This window comes from Malaclemys terrapin, chromosome 4, assembly GCF_027887155.1.
Source record: "Malaclemys terrapin pileata isolate rMalTer1 chromosome 4, rMalTer1.hap1, whole genome shotgun sequence".
NCBI lineage: Eukaryota > Metazoa > Chordata > Testudines > Emydidae > Malaclemys > Malaclemys terrapin.
Genome location: NC_071508.1, coordinates 91,919,670 through 91,937,041, shown reverse-complemented (window position 1 = coordinate 91,937,041; position 17,372 = coordinate 91,919,670). Strand labels below are relative to the sequence as shown.

Below are 17,372 nucleotides of genomic sequence, written 5' to 3'. Positions count from 1 at the left end.
CTTAGATCCTTCAACTGGTCCATGGTCCACCCCACAAGGACATGGTCTCCCGGATTCAATTCTTTTTGTCTGGAAGGACAGCACATTCCATCTGCTCCATACAATACCAGAGCATCCCTAATACTGTAAACTGGAAATCCTGCAGGCATTGGACTGCTCTTCAAACAGTTCTAAGTAACATCTCTGTAACAGTACCAATCATGTTTTGTACTGTCTCCACAGCAGCTGAAAGCCTTGTGTATTGAGCATTTGGGAGGGGGGGGGGAGAGGGGACCAGGCAGCTGGAGAGGAGCCAAGTATGGGGAGAATGGCCTATCAGAAGAAACCCTAGGCTTCCCATCAATACAGCTGACCATCTGAGAGTCACCAGCCATTTAACATTAGACACACAGAAGAACAACCCAATCTACATTAGTGGCGGCCATTTCAGTATGACAGTTGAGACAGACAGAGGCTTCATGACTCACCATCCTTAGTGCTGTGGAGTGGCTCCTCCTCTGCTGATCCAGGGGAACAGATGGCACCTGGAACTGCTGATATTCTGTGTGTATGCCTAGTCTCAACAGCAGGTGGAGCTGTCACAGCCTCTTCAGCTGCTCTCTTAGCAGCTATCTTCTGTGCAAAGATACTTTTTCTTCCAGATTCCACCTTCACCTGTAGGAAGATAAATTCCCAGATCAACACTACCTCGTCTCCAGATGCCCCCACCCTCATATCACAGACAACCGTGTATACACTCTACAAAAGTGTTTCCAAAACAGGGGGTTTAGAACAGGACATTTATGAGGGAAATAAATACTAGTGTCTGCCCTCTCTCCTGCACATGCATGACTGTTTTCTACTGTATTGTTTGAAGGTAGAACAGAAGGAGAAAAATAATTGCCCTCATTGTTTGCTGATTAGAGGCAACTGGGTTTAATTATAGGTGAACTCTGGCAAATCAGAAAGCAGATACACCTCAATATCAATGAGCACAACAGCTCACGACGTCCAGTTAATCTGAAACCCTGCTTATCTGAATGCTTTGCATTTCTGAGGATAAGTGGGGGTTGTACTGTACTCACCACATGCTTGGAACAGGCTTCTTACAAGATTATTGGACTGCAGTCGGGTGAGAAGATTTACACAGTAATAAGTGGGCGAGTGATGCTAAAATAATCCTGGCTAAATTAATGCGCTGCTTGTGCTAAGGAAGGTAATCCATGCACCCTAAGGAAACAGGACTCCTGCACTTTTCTTGCCCAGTGACGGGAGAAGAGTGCCTAAAAAATGAGAGCCTATTAAAATAAAACTCTGAAGTTGCTTCCATATGCTTACATATTTATAGTAACAAACGTGGTGGTTTAATAGAAGCTACTCCTTTTTAATAGTCTTCCCTCTAAAAAGCCATCTCTTCAGATGCACCAGCACATCCATCATGTGTCAGCGCCCCAGAAACTGGATCCCGCTCTCGCTCAGTTGTGTTTTCTTAGCCTGCACCTCCTGTTACTGCAAAACTAGGTTGACAGAAGCTGCTGCTTCTGATTCTAGCTTCTCTAGCAGATTTCAGGCCAAACTAAATCAAAACCCACAAAGCTGCAACAGATACGAATGCAAATGAACTCACAAGAGGGTTTGTGAAGAAGTACCACCCCTTGGCGAATTGATATAAATCGAATCATTAAAGTCTTTTATTCTTTATTAATAGAATATGGTGTTTTCACTGGTTAAAAAACAAAACAAACAAAACAGGCCATGTACATGGTGAGACCTGGATTCTCCCACTCTTCCTCAGCAAACAGCTCTGAAGGGACCTCTCTCTTTCTAGATTAGGGGAATTCAATCTCATGTAGTTGTAGGATACAAGGCAACCCCTGACTCTGATTTGGCAGGACAGCTCTTTCTTGTGATGAGGAGCAACTTCAGTAGATATGGGAGTTAGCTCCTGATCTCCAGCATGCTGAGCTGCCTGCTTATAGCCCAGAGAAGCACCAATACTGTGGGCAGGCATTCTGCCCTACAGTGGGAAATTCTGGTAGTTAAAGAAGAAAGTGAGGGACGACTCGGGTGAAGCTGCATTTCTGACCTCATTTTTTATTTCAGACCGGTGAAACGCTCTGGGAAACGGGTCTCCAGTGGGCACTGGCATGGTCACAGCTGCCATGCTTGTGTCTCGTTCCTGCAGACAAGAAAAACAGAAGGAACTAAACAAACTACTTCTTGCATGTGCACACACAAATTGTTCGCTCTTCTCAAGGTGCTCCAGGATACTGCAGTGCCACCGCTACTGGATTCACCACACTCTAGGACAGCAAGGGCTTCCTCCCATCTGATAACACTCCCTCCTTAGTGCTCTATTCACAGCAACCTGACACACCATTACAACACACAAGCACATAACGCACAATGATTTTGCTGAAGACTGCCGTGATGTGTCGATCATGACACTCCAATCTCTCCTCTGGATCCTCATCATCAAAGCGGACACAGGCATTTTTGAACTTGGACTTCTTTGGAGGTGCTGGAGTTAGGGCTGGGAGCACATCAGGAAAGTCTGAAGAGGCAAAAACAACAACAAAAGAACCTCAATGCACATTCCATGAGGCTATTTATGATGCACAGGAGTTACTCATATCTTCTAGGGACTAGATATGTACTAGGAAATCTTGCTCTGGTATTTTAAGGTGCCTATTACCTTGGCAAGAATTGAACATGATGAAGCAGCAAGTTGAGAATTCTCAACTTCTCTGGGAAGCAGAGGGTTTGAACTTATGTAGTCACAGATTTTATTGCTGATTTATTTACAGGCATCACTCCTGGGGAAAGGCTTTAAAGAGTTGTGTGCACAGGGAAGAGCACTGAGTTCAAAATTGCAGGTCACAAGGGAAAGCTATAGGTACAAGGGCAATACACAGAAATGCTAAGACAACATACAGAAACAGAGAGGAAGCACTGTTCTGCAGTTAGAGCACAGGCTGAGGATTCCAGAGACCAAGCTTCTAGTCCCAACTCTGCCAGTGACTCTCTGTGGGACCTTGAACAAGTCAATGCCTTAGTCTCTCCATCTGTAAAAGTGGGAACAATATTTCCCTACCTCACCAATGGCTGAGAGGTTTAAATCATTGATGTTATAAAAGCACCTGGAACTTGGATGATCAAAGGTACTATAGAACTGGTTATAGTTATCAGTGCAGTGGCAGGCTAATGGATGTTAGAGGAAGGAATATATAGCACACTAAAACAGCTGGATGCCGGCAGGACTGTGTGGAGAATTTAACAGAGGCGCTCAGGAGAGAGTCTAAATGCAGGGTAAAACAGCTGGTGCTATGCACATGAGACAGCTGAGGTAGCTACTACAAATATAAGTCCAAGCAAATGGAATATTGCAGGGAGAATGGATGTATGATGCCAGGATTGCACTTGAGGCAGACGTGTATTGCAGGGATAACTCTGATGGATGCTGTTGGAGGACACGCAGAAGCAAAGCACAGATCATAAGAGGAGCACTTTACCCTAGATATAGGGGAGTAAGGATGAAGAATACCACAAGCAGGATACAAATGCAGGGGAAAAGCAGATGGATGTTGAGGGCAAGGAGGTAGAAGGCATAAAGCATACAAGTGATTACCCAAAGATAAAGGGGGAAGATGTCCGTATTAACATAAAGTAAAGACACCCCAAAGAAAGTTACCGTCTAGTATCACCACATCCCTGCTGTCCTGCAGTGGGGGTCTCTCCTCATCTCCACTGCCAGCAGCTCCTCGCCTCTTGTCTGCTTTCTTCACGACTTTCACTGCCGGGGAAGCCCTTGCTGCCAGGAACTCATTCTGAAATCGCAGCAGATCTGCCTCAGACTCTCCAGGCTTTGGCCTTGACAACATCCTGCTTCCTCACTCGTGCTGCCTGCCCTAGAGCTGTGTGTCACTCCTAGGGTACCTGATGCACACAAAGGAAACAAATTAGAGACTTGGATTCTGGGGAGAAACCCCCCACACGTTTCCTTCTGACACACACAGCTCTCCCACACTCTTGACTGCAGTACCCCACCCTCTTGAATCACCCCGACCACCATTCTTCCCATTAATGGCGCAAATGAACTGTGACCTTGTCTTCACTACCAGTCAATGCGCCACCAGACAAGCAGACACCTGCTCTGTCAGATATTTGGGAGCAAAACACCATCAGTCCAACAAACACAGCCAGCCAACAGGCATTGCTCTTTTCCATGATATTTAAAAACAAACTTTGCATGCAGCCTTTAATTGTGTGAGGCTGTTAGTGTTTAACCCCAGGTGGTGTAGTTGGATTTATCCTACTTTCAGCATAAAAATTAGTGCAAGATCACTCAGAAGGTGCAAACATAAAATTCCCTCTTTGGAATCAATCACCTCTCTCCACCCATCTAGCACTGGCCTCCTCTCAGAATTTTACCATTCTCTGTCCACCTTTTGTGCAAGAGCCATCTCCTCTGCAGCTCCTGCAAAGTGAAACAACTTTCCTATATCTTCCTGCCTCTTTCACTCTCCATCTCACTCAAATCTTACCTGAAAAGTGATTTCTCCCTTGATTATCCCTCTTAATTTTGCCCTCCCTCTGTTCACTGGCCTTCTGCCTGGGATTTAATGTTTGGGGAGAAGGATGCTATAGAAAATAACTCTATATTTACAATCTAAATAATCTATATTAGGAATATGTGGATCACCTGTATTGAATCTATTAGAAGGAAATAGCTGGAATAGGGGACATAGTGCACCCCGGTATAACACCACTGACTTCAATGGCATTAGACTAGGGATGGATCCATCCCATTCTCTCACTGTTCTTTATCCAAAGACCCATATAAATGCAGCCATTATGTTGGGGGAGGGGGCAAAAACTCTCTATTTTGAAAAAAAGACAAGAAGTTAGGCAAAAATGTTTAGATTCAAGTGGCTATCTTTAGGCACCTAATAAAGCAGATTTTCAGAGGTGCTGAGGACCCTCAGATCCCATTAGCTTCAATGGTACTTGTGAGTGCTCAGCACCTCTAACTGTCAGACCCCTTTGTCTGATGCCTAAAGGAGGATTTTGGTGCCAAATTTTAGACACCCAAGTTTGAACACAATGGCCTAATGCAGGGGTTCTCAAACTGGGGGTTGGGATCCCTCAAGGGGTCATGAGGTTATTACATGGGGGGTCGTGAGCGGTCAGCCTCCACCCTAAACCCCGCTTTGCCTCCAGCATTTATAATGGTGTTAAATATATTTAAAAGTGTTTTTAATGTATACGGGGGGTCACACTCAGAGGCTTGCTGTGTGAAAGGGGTCACCAGTACATAAGTCCGAGAACCCCTGGCCTAATGCTTGTGACAATTGCCAACTCAACAATCATAAAGGGTGTCCTTTATTTTTGCCAAGACCAGGTACAACATAGGCAACAACAGGGTGAACTTCCCTACGCTACCCTGCCAACAGAACCATCTCTAGGAGCAAGAGGGCTTCTCCTCTGAGACTGCCAACAAAGGTCCCTCGAGTGGCTGCTGGCAGGTTTTTGGGGGCCCTGGAATGAGGCTGCTCTATATTAGGTAATAGGGAGGTAGCATTGTGCTATGTTCTTTGTAAACACAAGAGAGCATGATTTTATATCACAATTCAGCATGTATTGGTGCTGGATTGCCTTTAAAGGGAGAAGGCAGAATGCTGCCTTACAATCTGGCTTCCTTCCAATGGCACTGCAACACCTGTGACTTATTTAGACACTTCTTCCTTCTTCACTTCACGACACAAGCACACATGCTTGTAGTTTATTTATGGAGCTCTCTGCCGCAGCAAGGGCTGCAATAATCTCATTTTGATTGATTGGTTCTCCCTATGATATGCATAAGCAGCACCACATGACATCAGAAACCCAGGACTTCAAAGACCATCACAGCCCAAATTATGATGGTGCTGGAATATCAGAAACAAATTGGCTAGAATCAAAATGTGTTGCAGATGCCCCTCAAATAAATCGCTCACCAATTCTTCCATCCTTGCCCTGCCTTCAACACTCAGATTTACACATGTCTACCTGGCTATTCTGTGCTTTACTCTCACCATCTGAAAATAATGGGGTCACAAAGTCACTTTAGAACAGTCCAGAGAAAATCATCAGACACTGTGGGATGAAAGCCAGCCACAGAAGACACTGAGAAAGAGAGAGGGGTTTCTGGAACAAGTCAAAGCCACTCCCCTCAGCATGGGTGTAACTACCGCTCCTTGGAGTGCTGAGTAACAATAGAACATCAGAGTTATAGTGTGGATGAGAATGTAACCTTGTTCTGGAATCAGACTCACGCCTTGAACACCCACATTCCCGATTCCATCCATGTTGTAACTGGGTCAAGAGGCAGACATGTTGTAACCAGCTTCCCCAGTTTGGTGTATTTGTAAGTGTGGATGAGCCCGAAATGGTTTAAATACATTTGATGCTAGCAGGTGGGCAGGAGTAGCGTGCACGGGATCATTTTTTCCCCCAATACTTTTATTCTATCTAGACCATTCACCGGACTACCTACGGGATGACTGCAGTACAGTTTGGTTTGCACAGCTGTCAGAAAGCCCTTCTCACAGCTGGCAGAAAAAGTATGCTAGAACACTGCCAGCAATAACCGTATTGCTACTAGTGGAGCTCTGAACCCAGTGCAGCAGGGTCTTAAAGACTGGTCCCAATTGCCTTGCAACTCAGGCCTCCATCTGCACTACAAGAAGAACCTTAATACATAGTAACAGAGTCCTGTGGCACCTTTAAGACTAACAGATGTATTGGAGCATAAGCTTTCATCCAAGACATCTGTTAGTCTTAAAGGTGCCACAGGACTCTCTGTTGCTTTTTACAGATCCAGACTAACACGGCTACCCCTCTGATACTTAATACATAGTTATCTGCCACACTTAAGAGTGTCCATATACACATTTTTTTATTACAATTATTTTTGGTAAAACACCTACCAGCACCGTTGATAGAAAGTAATGGTCTATAAACATCCTGGAGACCAGTGTTTTAGACTAGATATGGAGAGAGGGGGATGGGAACAGGTGTAGGAGATTCATAGAATCATAGAACTAGAAGGGACCTCGGGAGGTCATGTAGAGCAGTCCCCTGCACTCAAGGCAGGACTATTATCTAGCTCAGTGGTCCCCAACCTTTTTGTGGCCAGTAGCACATTCATGTTTTCAGAAAAGTGTGGCGGGCGCCAACAATTTTTCAAGGCTTATTTTGTATTTGTACATTAAATAATACGAAAAACATCATATTTAATATTACATAATATATGAATCCAGAGGGAAGACGGAGAGAAGCCGCGAGGACAGAGAATGATGAGGCAATATTTACCATTATAATGGTAAATGAGTATGTTTCTAAGAGTTGCAAAGCTTCCCAGAATCAGCATTAAAGTCTGTTAAGTGAGCGGGTCCATCTGTCCCTCCTCTCACTGGATACAAAACAATTGAAAGTTGTTGATTTGGGAGGTTTTTGTGTAGCATACAACTTCATTACTGGAGCATCCCATACTTAGAAAATTTCTTCCAGCAACTCCTAAATTCACCTCCCACTTATGGTGATGGGTACTGACTCAGTTTAAGACATCTGCCTGAAAATATTTGCTGATTTGATGTGAGCCACTACCATAGTGATTTCTGATTAGGTGCCAGATGAACTGTGCTTATACTGGGGGAGCGTGAACAGAAGGAAAGCTATAAGCAGCCTGTAAGTGGTAAGACAGCAGCTTTGGCTTAGATGTGGCTAATAAATGAGGAAGGGCACCCATTCCGGAGTGTAGGAAAATTCCTCTCTGATTGTGAGGAGTCTCTGAACCCCAAGGTCTCTTATTTTCCCCATCCCCAATATGACATTGTTAACTCCTTTCAATGGAGATTACCATTTTAGTCACCAAAGTGGACCAGAAGGGACCTGCCCCTCAATCACAGCTCCTAAATCAGACAAAGGGATCACTATAGGGCAACATAAAGTGCTTCCTCCAGCCAGAGGCTGAGCACACTCTCTCCATAACATCTCCAGTCCTTTCCTGCTGGCCTTGAAGTGGGGTAGTGAAGGGAGAGAGGCAGAGAACTGCACTCAGGCAGGCCTCCCTCATGGCAGTGCAGAGATCAAGGAAGGTCACAGCCATAGTGCTCTAAATCAATGTCAATGAAAGACTAACTGAGCTATTTATCTGTCTACTAAACCAATGTATGCTATGTCGTATTGCCCCTCATGAAAGGCTTTTTTCATCCTACAGACTGTGGCAACTGACACCAAAAAAAAAAAAAAAAAAAGACACCCATAACAGCTATGGGGATTGGGGTGGTAACTGTAGCCTGTAATCAACAGTATAGGTAGCCAAATATCCTGGGCTATAACCAGTCTAACCCTGGAAGAGGGCCTGCTGAATGGGCCACCTGCAGGAGAAAAAACTAGGTTTATATTGGTCACAGAATATTTAATACCTGCATTTGGACCAGGTAACAGTGAATGCCTTAGGAAAAATTAGTGCCCCTACACTATCCATTGGGTCTTTGGGGTAACGGAAGCCTCAAGAGTTACTGCAGAGGGCCAAATATTAAAATAAAGGAAGATATCTGCTGTTAATAGATCATTACAGTAGAATAAACGAAAGTACTCAGCAGTTTTTTCAGAGTATGCAACATTGATGGGGTTTTGGTATACAGTACAAGTAATTCTATGTGAGGATTTTGAGACAGATTATAAAAATAGGCTTAGGTTAGAACCTGTAGAAGTAAATGGCTCTTGGTCTGAAAAATAATTTGTCAAAATAACTTACACACAGGTTAGTTATGATTATATAGTGATATTCACCATATGGTGAAATTTATTGCCACTGTATGTGCTGGAGGTTGCTGCTGGTTGGAGGAAGAGGGTGGTTAATGTTTTGTTGTGCTTTCAAAACATTGTCCGTGGCACCAAAAATTTAGGGTAAGTGCCCATTTTTCAACTATTTGTTGTAAATCTAAACATACCTAACATTCCAACATACATTCATAAGCCAGGGCAAAACTGATATGTCCTAGTAAGGTTTATTTCTCACATCTGTGACTACATGTCCCTTTTAGGTCAACATGTGTCCAAGACGGTAGCTGAGGGTATGTCTACACTGTAATTAGACACCCACTGCTGGCCCATGCCAGCTGACTCAGGCTCAGCGTAAGGAGCTGTTCAACAGTGGTTTGGGCTCAAGCCCAAACTCTGGGACCCTCAGCCCTGGCAGGGTCCTACGGGTTGGGCTCCAGCCTGAGCCCAAACTTCTACACCACAATTAAACAGCTCCTTAGCCAGAACCCCCTGGACGCAGTCTGAATCAGCTGGCAGGGGACCAGCTGTGGGTTTTTAATTGCAGTGTGAACATACCCTAAGCGTTTCCAATTCCTCAGTAATAGCAGAGAGTGCCTATATAATCTCCAATAGCACTTTTATATCCCTTAAAGGGTCCCCTGGTGGTGGTGGTGGGCGGGTTAGAATTTTTCCTTCCCTTTGCGGGTCACCTCCAATTTACCTCTGAATGGATAACCCTAAATCTCAAACTTTTGCCGGCTTTCACCCAGCACCCTCCTACCACACCATTACTGCGACCCACTGTGTTTCTGGGTGGTTGCTAGACACGTGTGTGTGTGTCTCCGGGTGGTGGGGGCGGCGGGGAGGACTGGCCCCTGGCTGCGATCTGCTGGCAGGGAGGGGGGGCGGCAGGGAAGTAAGGAAATGGGCAGCATTGGGGTACTCCGCTCCGGAATGAGACAGGGAGATTTTCTAGCAAGGAACGAAGCGAAACTTTCTGTCTTTGTCTGACACACGCTTCCCGGGCGCAGGACGGACGGACGGACACACACACATACACCCCCGAGGGGGTTTTACTGCTGCCCACACGCCAGTGGCCCAGGCCCAGGGCGGGAGCGGATCCGTGCCGCATGAGGAGCGGGAGATCTGCTCCTGCTGCCTGTCCCCAGTCAGCCCCGTCCTTCGCCCCCTGGCCAAACGCGGCTCCCCGCCGCCGCCCCGAGGGGAACAGCCCTGGACAAGCCTCTGCCCCAGTCACCGGCTGACACTAACCTGCGCATGTGAGCCGCCCCTGCCATCCCGCCAGCCGCAGCACTTCCGCCCCGCAGATGTCGTCACTTCCGCCCGTCGGCCGCGCCCTTTCACCCCCGGCTAGAGTGGTTTCCATAGCTCTTGTCTCCGCCTACCGCCGCCATATTGGAGCCGTGGGAGAAGAATAGCCCGCGGCAGGGCGGCGGCTCACGTGGGCTGATGGGGCTGTGCGGGCCGAATGTGTGACGCAAGCAGCGTATGTCTCCGGGAGTCCGCCTCCCTGACGTGGGACTGTCAGTCAACGCCCGCTGGGGAGCTGCAGCCTGGGCCCGCGAGTGAGACTTGCACGTGGCTAGGCCCCTCCCGCCCCCGCCCCGACAGCGTATCCCAGTGCCAACTGGGCCCTGCCTCGCGCCTCTGCCCGGCAGCGCGTGCCTGGCTCCTTCCCCTGCCCCACGCGAGCCCAACACGGCCATTCCCCGCCACTGCCCAGAGCCCGCTTGGCTGGCAGAACGCCCTGTGCGGAGAGGACCTCGCGCTCCCAGGGAGCCAGAGCCCCGCTCACAGAGGAAGGAAGGAGATACCAACTGTGGCCGTAGCCAGCCTACAAATCCCTGGGGAGGTGCTTAACTTCCTGCGCGTGGGAGTTCAGCCGGGCTGCCCCCCTGCCTAAAGTTAAGCCTGTGCATGAATCTGTGAACATTTGGAGCGAGGCAGGAGCAGTAAAGGGGACTGAAGTCCCCATTGCAATGTGTCGGATTTGCAGCAGGTAAAAGGAATATTAATTAAAGCTGATCTCCTGGGTATGCCCCTGAAGAGCTGCCAAGTCTCTTGCTTCTCCCAGTAGACAGTTGCTTTTGGGCCTGGCACACTAGCCTACTGGCAAAAACCCAATCTGCTAATGCTGGCCTGCAGGATCAGTGAGAAACAGTGGCACTAAAATGCTGGCACTAAAAATCACTGCCACTTAAATATTTCCCTGAATCCTCTTATGATGTAGATTGTCCCAATTCAGGTTCTTGATATTCAAGACAATCTTAAGGATCCAGGGTTTTAATTCTTGTGCCTGGATTTATGTAAATACTTTAAAAATTATGCAAATTTACAATCTTGCTTTTTATGTTGTTGTTATAAGGTGTTTGCATGAGGAGACTGGAAACACTAAAGGAGAAAAGGTGTCTATAGCAATATGAGTGTAACTGACTATATAACTTCCATTGCTTTTTGCAGTGGTGGTGTAGCTGTGTTGGTCCCAGGATATTAGAGAAAGTGAGTGAGGTAATATCTTTTATTGGACCAACTTCTGTTGATGAGAGTAAAAAAAAAAAAAAAAAGATAGAAAAAGCTGCTGTTACCTACAGAAAAGGAGTAACTGCCTTTAGAGCTTACACCTTTTTCCACTTTGTATATGTATTGTGTGGGGGCGGGATTATAAATGCCAATCAAAGGATTTAGATCAGGGATGCCCATACTGTGGCCTGAGGGGCAAATACAGGCTGTGGAATTCTAATTTGCTCTTCATAGCCATCCTGTCCCTCCAGGGTCTGAACCAAGTTGATTGTCTGCAGGATTTTAAAATTCTTTTCAGTAGATAAAGGAGGATAAAAGTAAAAGCAAATATTGGGTGTGTATGAATTACTAAAACATGTAAATCTCTATGCAAACAGCCCCTAGTCTCCTGGCAGGCAACCAGCGTGACTGTCAGTGTTGCAGATTTGGGACACATCTTGGCCTAAAACCAAGGTCATGATAAACTTAAAATGTCAAAAGGGGAGAAATTCAGTTCTGCACCAAAAACACTAAACAGAGAACTTCCTTCTCCTCGGCCATTAAAGTCCTCCAACAGGCCATGCTGCTTCTAGGAATGGCAAAGTTAAGAACCCCTCCATTGTGGTTCTTTGAGGGTATTTTTTTAAATAAAAGAGTGGCAAGCACAGAAAATATCCTATAGATGCACAGTCCAACCCACCAGCTAGGCAGAGAGATCACAGGCACAATTCTGATTCTGACCCAATGATCTGCACCCTTCTACAGTCTGCTTCTGGAACTAACGTTGCCTGATTCTGATTAAGGCCATCATGGCTGTTGGCCTTCACATGTTGAGCAGTTAATACTACATCTAGTGTACTTAGGAGCTGCTATATTTATCCCTCATGTTAGGAACACCTAACTACCTGTGTGGGTTCCCAGGAAAGGAACCCCCCAAATCTTTGGAGCTCCTCTGATGCTGCCCTATAAGAGTGCAGCTCTTCTGCTGGCAGAGCTGTGATTTGCATTTGCTAAAGGAACTGGAAGAGAGTGAAAGATTCACAGAGAACTATGTTGCTTCTAGAAGCCTGGACATTGCAGCACAGGCTAGCCACCTGAGTACAAACCCAGAGAGTTGGGCTGTTGCTCGTGCCATGGTGTTCACACTGCTAGTTTTAGTGTGCTAGCTTGAGCAGAGCTAGTGTATGTCTGTGTACCCAGCCTGGGAGGCATGCTCCCAGGTGCACCCTGGGAGATTTAAGGCCTGATTCTGCACTGCATTGAAACCTTCCTAGTTACACCAGCATAAAACTGAATGGACAGTCAGGCACTTACCTTTAGTTTGTAGTTCCCAGGTTCTTCTGTTCTGGGGATGGGGGAGTAGATAACACAGCTTTTGGGGGGAGGGGCATGTAGATGGAGTTTGAAATAATTATTTAAGTTGCTTGGTATTGGACCTTTAGGGCCAAAATCTGTACCCATTGACTTCAGTTGGTTTTGGATTATGCCCCTAGTTCAGGGGTCGGCAACCTTTCAGAAGTGGTGTGCCGAGTCTTCATTTATTCACTCTAATTTAAGGTTTCGTGTGCTAGTAATACATTTTAACATTTTTAAAAGGTCTCTTTCTATAAGTCTATAATATATAACTAAACTATTGTTGTATGTAAAGTAAATAAGGTTTTTAAAATGTTTAAGAAGCTTTATTTAAAATTAAATTAAAATGCAGAGCCCCCGGACCGGTGGGCAGGACCCGGGCAGTGTGGGTGCCACTGAAAATCAGCTTGCGTGCCGCCTTTGGCACGTGTGCCATAGGTTGCCTACCCCTGCCCTAGTTCATTTAAAGTAAGGAGGCCGCATTTTAGTTTGTTATAAGGCTTTAGTTAATCTCTAGAATAGACTGGTCAAAGCATGACTAACAAATAATCTGCAGAGAGCAATACTATGCTGTAAAAGGGATGGACTAGGTGACCTAACAGGAATAAGTATTTTTCATCTCTGATTTATCTCAAATCTTCTGTTCAAGTTCTGAGGTCTGTATGGTATGACAGGTACTGTAGGCATGAAATAGGGAAGTGCCCATAATATTTTCTGTCAGATAGGTATAAAAAAACCCTCAGTATTCAATTATAAATTTCTCCCAGACAAGAAGACTTCCTGTCAAAGCTGCCAGAGTTGTATGCATCTTCCCCCCTCATTATTTTTTTATAATCAGTTTTAATAATACAGTCAGATGCTATATATAGTCTATGCTATCAATAAATCATGCCCATGCATCTTCATATTTGTCCTATAATTTATAAGTACCAGTTTACTTGTGTGCATCTGTTAAATTATTCTGGCTAACAAAATGTCCCTAGTCCAGTTCCAGGAGTCATGAGAGGTGAACTGCAATGCTTTTTAACTTAGAATTAAAGAAAGAAATTGTATTAGACTTTATGGACTCCTTCCCTTCAGTCACAAACCTGGATAATCATCTTCATTCCCAGTTCTAGCCCACCACAAGCCCCCACTTTAACACCTTGTAGTAGAAGCTATTCATCTTCTGATCAAGGGATGGCCATGACAGTCTCTCCCTAAGGGCCATATGCTTCCCCTCCATTGAGTGGCATGGAAGAGAGCAGAATGACAAAGATCTCTTGGAAGCGGGCTTGGAGGATTGTATGAAGGAGAAGGCAATGGGGATATACAGTATGTCCACCAAGTCTGTCGCAGAGCTGCAACATGATAAAAATAGTGACAGGCTGCCTGAAAGGGGGCTGGCTGGGAGATACAGCTACAGTTGGGGTGTTCTTCCTCCAAAAAGATGGAATTTATGCAGCACTAGTCAGCCCTCTCCACTGTGGAGTTAATCCTGCAAGGTGCTGAGTGCCATCACTTCCCATTGAAGTCAGTAAGAATGAAGGCGCTGAAGGCTGCAGAGGAGTGCTCAGCACTTCACAGGCAAAGCCATACATGAACCCCCTGGGAAGACCCATAGCCCAGTCCAGCAAAACACACAAGTATGTGTGTAGCTTAAAGAATGAGTAGTCCCCCATGTAGTCAAAAGGAACTACTCATATGCTTAAAGTTATGCACATTATCACACCACATTGGCACCTCCTGCTGGCTGTTTCAGGAATTAGCTCTGGTCAGCAGGTATGCCCTCCAGTGGTAGCAGCTCTCCCATCCTCATCTTTACCTGCAGACTCACTGCCTCTGCTTTGTGGCATAGCCCTCCAGCTGTGTCACAATCCAGGTTCCCCCCTTCCCGGGGACTCCTTCCACAACAGTCTAGCTGCTCCTTGCAGTGACTTTGCAGTCCATAGCCTGGCTGCTTCTTCAGCGGCAAGTGGGGGGGAAGAGAACCCAAGCCCACCCCCTATTCTGGGTCCCAGCTCCAGCAACAATTCTGGGTCCCAGGCCAGGGACCCTGTAAACAACAGCTTCCCACTGGCTCTCCTTTCTTTCTCCACCAGTGTCAATTCCCTGGGCCACTTCCCCACAGCCCCAGCACCTGCCTCTGGCTCCTTCACCCTCTTCCCAGGGCCTCAGGCCTGCAAGTCCTAGCAACCCTGTTCACAGTACTAGTCCCCTTCTTTGGGCTTCCTTTTGCACAGTCACTTGGTTTGGCCTGCAGCTTCCTTTTATATAAGCCAGCTGGGCCCTGATTGGCTAGTCCAGCTGCTTCCCTAATTGTCTGTTTCCTTGCAGCCCTCCAGGCTGTTTTAACCCTATCAGGGCCAAAGCGGGGCAGACACCCTGTCACACACATCCATATGAGCACAGCTGGAGTCAATGACAGCTTTGTTGCAAGTGGGACAAATTGAGAGGCAAGCAAAGCCAATGTGCATGTCCATATATACCCAGAGATCCACCGACAGAGTTCTGGATGGCTTTTCTTTTAGATCTCCAGCCTTCATGGGGATTTGAACCCAGGCCTACTGTACCAAACCCAACAGGTACACCTCACCGAACAGACTGTTGTGGATTTATAGGCCCATGTAAGACAGGCATGTTTTCAGTAAAACCTCTACTTAACTCACTTAAAAAAAAATCCATGGCCAAAGTGAATTCATGTAAACATATGAATGGGGATGTGTGGATTTTTTTTAAACAATATTTGCTCATATCTAGCAATGCATCTGCCAAGCAGTATGTTGGCTTCTGAGAATTAGTGTGGGATTTCCTCTTAGTTGTTTGTTTTATTGGATTCCTGTATATAATTTTATCAGGCTACGAGGACAGACTCTGAAATAATACAAGTCTTCAAAAACTAAATATAATATTTCTGGAGAAGTTGATTTAATTTATTCTTAACAAATTAAGGTATCTTCATTGCCTCATCACCATCCCCATCACAATCCCAAAATAACTCCCACTTAGGAAAGAGTTTTCCTCCAAATTTCAGCCTACAGCTGACACTCCTGAGGGCTGACTCCCTTGCAAACGGGAAGGTGTAGTCAAAGTGGATTTACTTCTCTTATACTGTACATCATAAGTCAAGCAGTTGATTTGGAGAGAACTGTAGGTGAAATTCTACATTTGTACAGATGGCGAACACATCCTCATCAATACACAGAATGACTAAAGGAAAAATCTGAACTGAGGGTTGAGTCACTTTTTTTTACTGGCAACACACCCCAAAATACCACTAATGAAATAGATGCTTCTAAATTTCATCCTCTTATGCACAGGAGGTTTTCCCTCATTGCTACTGCCATTGGATCTATCTGCCAAAGTCTGAGTAATGTAACGGATGTATTTAAGTCTACTGTGGCAGATTTTAAAGGAATCCTGTCAAAGTGCCTAAGCCTGACATTTCACACAACTTAAAATAGTTTAATGCACTGGGCTTGCTCCCTGTATCAAATTATCCTTGGGGATCTCCTGAAGAACTTTTCATTTTGGAGGTACTCCAGGATTCTTCCCATTCTCCTTCTGTTACTTTGTCTCACACATCATAGAAATCCGTTCTCTGGCTGATTAGGGTAATAGAGGTCTAAATGCTGCTGCTCCCTCCCACCATAACCCATCACTGCTACTCAGAGTGTAAGACAGAGGGAGTGGCTTAAGAGGAGGTGAACACACACACACAGTAAAATTGCATTGCCTTTGCAACACTCTCAGTGCAGGAAGCTCAGTAACAAATGTAGATACACTTTGTGACAGCTATAGTGTATTGTGACTAGGATCAAGCCATCAGAAAGTATTTAATAATGGACAACTACACTAATGCTGTTAGATCTGGCAAGAGCCACTGACACTGCTGATCATGAAGTGCTGACTTAAGCGACCTCGCAAAACTGACTGTGGAATCACACAAAATAGGCTTTGCTCAGTCATCTTTGAGAACTCAGAGGGTTGTGATGGGCAACTGTGTCTCCTCCTTCTGTCTGCTCACCCAGGTTATCCCACAAGCCTCAAGCTGGTCTCACCTCCTGTTTACATATATGTTAGTCACCTTGGGGAAACCGTGAGATGCTGTAGCCTCCTCCAGCAATATGCATGGAGATACGCATCTGTACTTCTTTACTTCTTCATGTCAGCTGCACACAGTGCCATCACCCAGACCTATAGGCCTTGAAGAGATAAGCAGTTGCATGAAAAATAGCTGGCTAAAATGAAACCCAGGCAAGATGGAGGTGATGGATGGAAGAGGGAGATTCCTTAAAATTGACATTACCTTAAAGGGTGTCTACTCTCATGTCTGTTACCCAGTCTCAGGATACTACTGTGTTCTTGGTTGTCTCTGGGATACCTAAATAGCAATGGTAAATGCCCTTCTCCATCTTTCACTGAGTAGATGCAAACCTAGTCATGGTGATCTACATATTCATCACATCCAGACTGCACTATTGCCATGCACTATGCCTGGAGAGGAAAATGAAAGTCATAGGGAAGCTCCAGCTAGTCCAAAACATAGTAACTCATCTACCAAGCCACACTGATTGATGGGAGCACATTTTTCCAGTGCTCTGCTTGCTACATTAGCCTCCTGTCCAAAACCAGAGCTACTTCAAAGCTCAGTTCTTAATTTTCGAAGCCATCATTGGGTTGGCTATGACTAACTTAGTAACTCATCATGACAGCTGCATCCATCAGGA

At 45.6% G+C, this 17,372-nt stretch overlaps 1 protein-coding gene across 2 annotated transcripts in view; it reads right to left on the bottom strand.

Annotated features, from left to right (window-relative positions):
* The window catches only part of RPAP1 (RNA polymerase II associated protein 1), a 53,892-nt gene extending 43,780 nt beyond the window's left edge, over positions 1-10,112 (bottom strand). For both annotated transcript variants that reach the window (XR_008444829.1, XM_054027280.1), the window contains exons 1-5: positions 10,063-10,112; positions 3,671-3,915; positions 2,385-2,533; positions 2,066-2,158; positions 468-654 (exon numbers count right to left, since the gene is read on the bottom strand). Coding sequence is in view for 1 of the 2 variants with exons in the window: in XM_054027280.1 (XP_053883255.1) it covers positions 468-654; positions 2,066-2,158; positions 2,385-2,533; positions 3,671-3,860 (619 nt within the window). In the remaining variant the exon portion in view is untranslated. The remainder of the gene's footprint in view (positions 1-467; positions 655-2,065; positions 2,159-2,384; positions 2,534-3,670; positions 3,916-10,062) is intronic.
* Between the last annotated feature and the right edge of the window lie 7,260 nt (positions 10,113-17,372).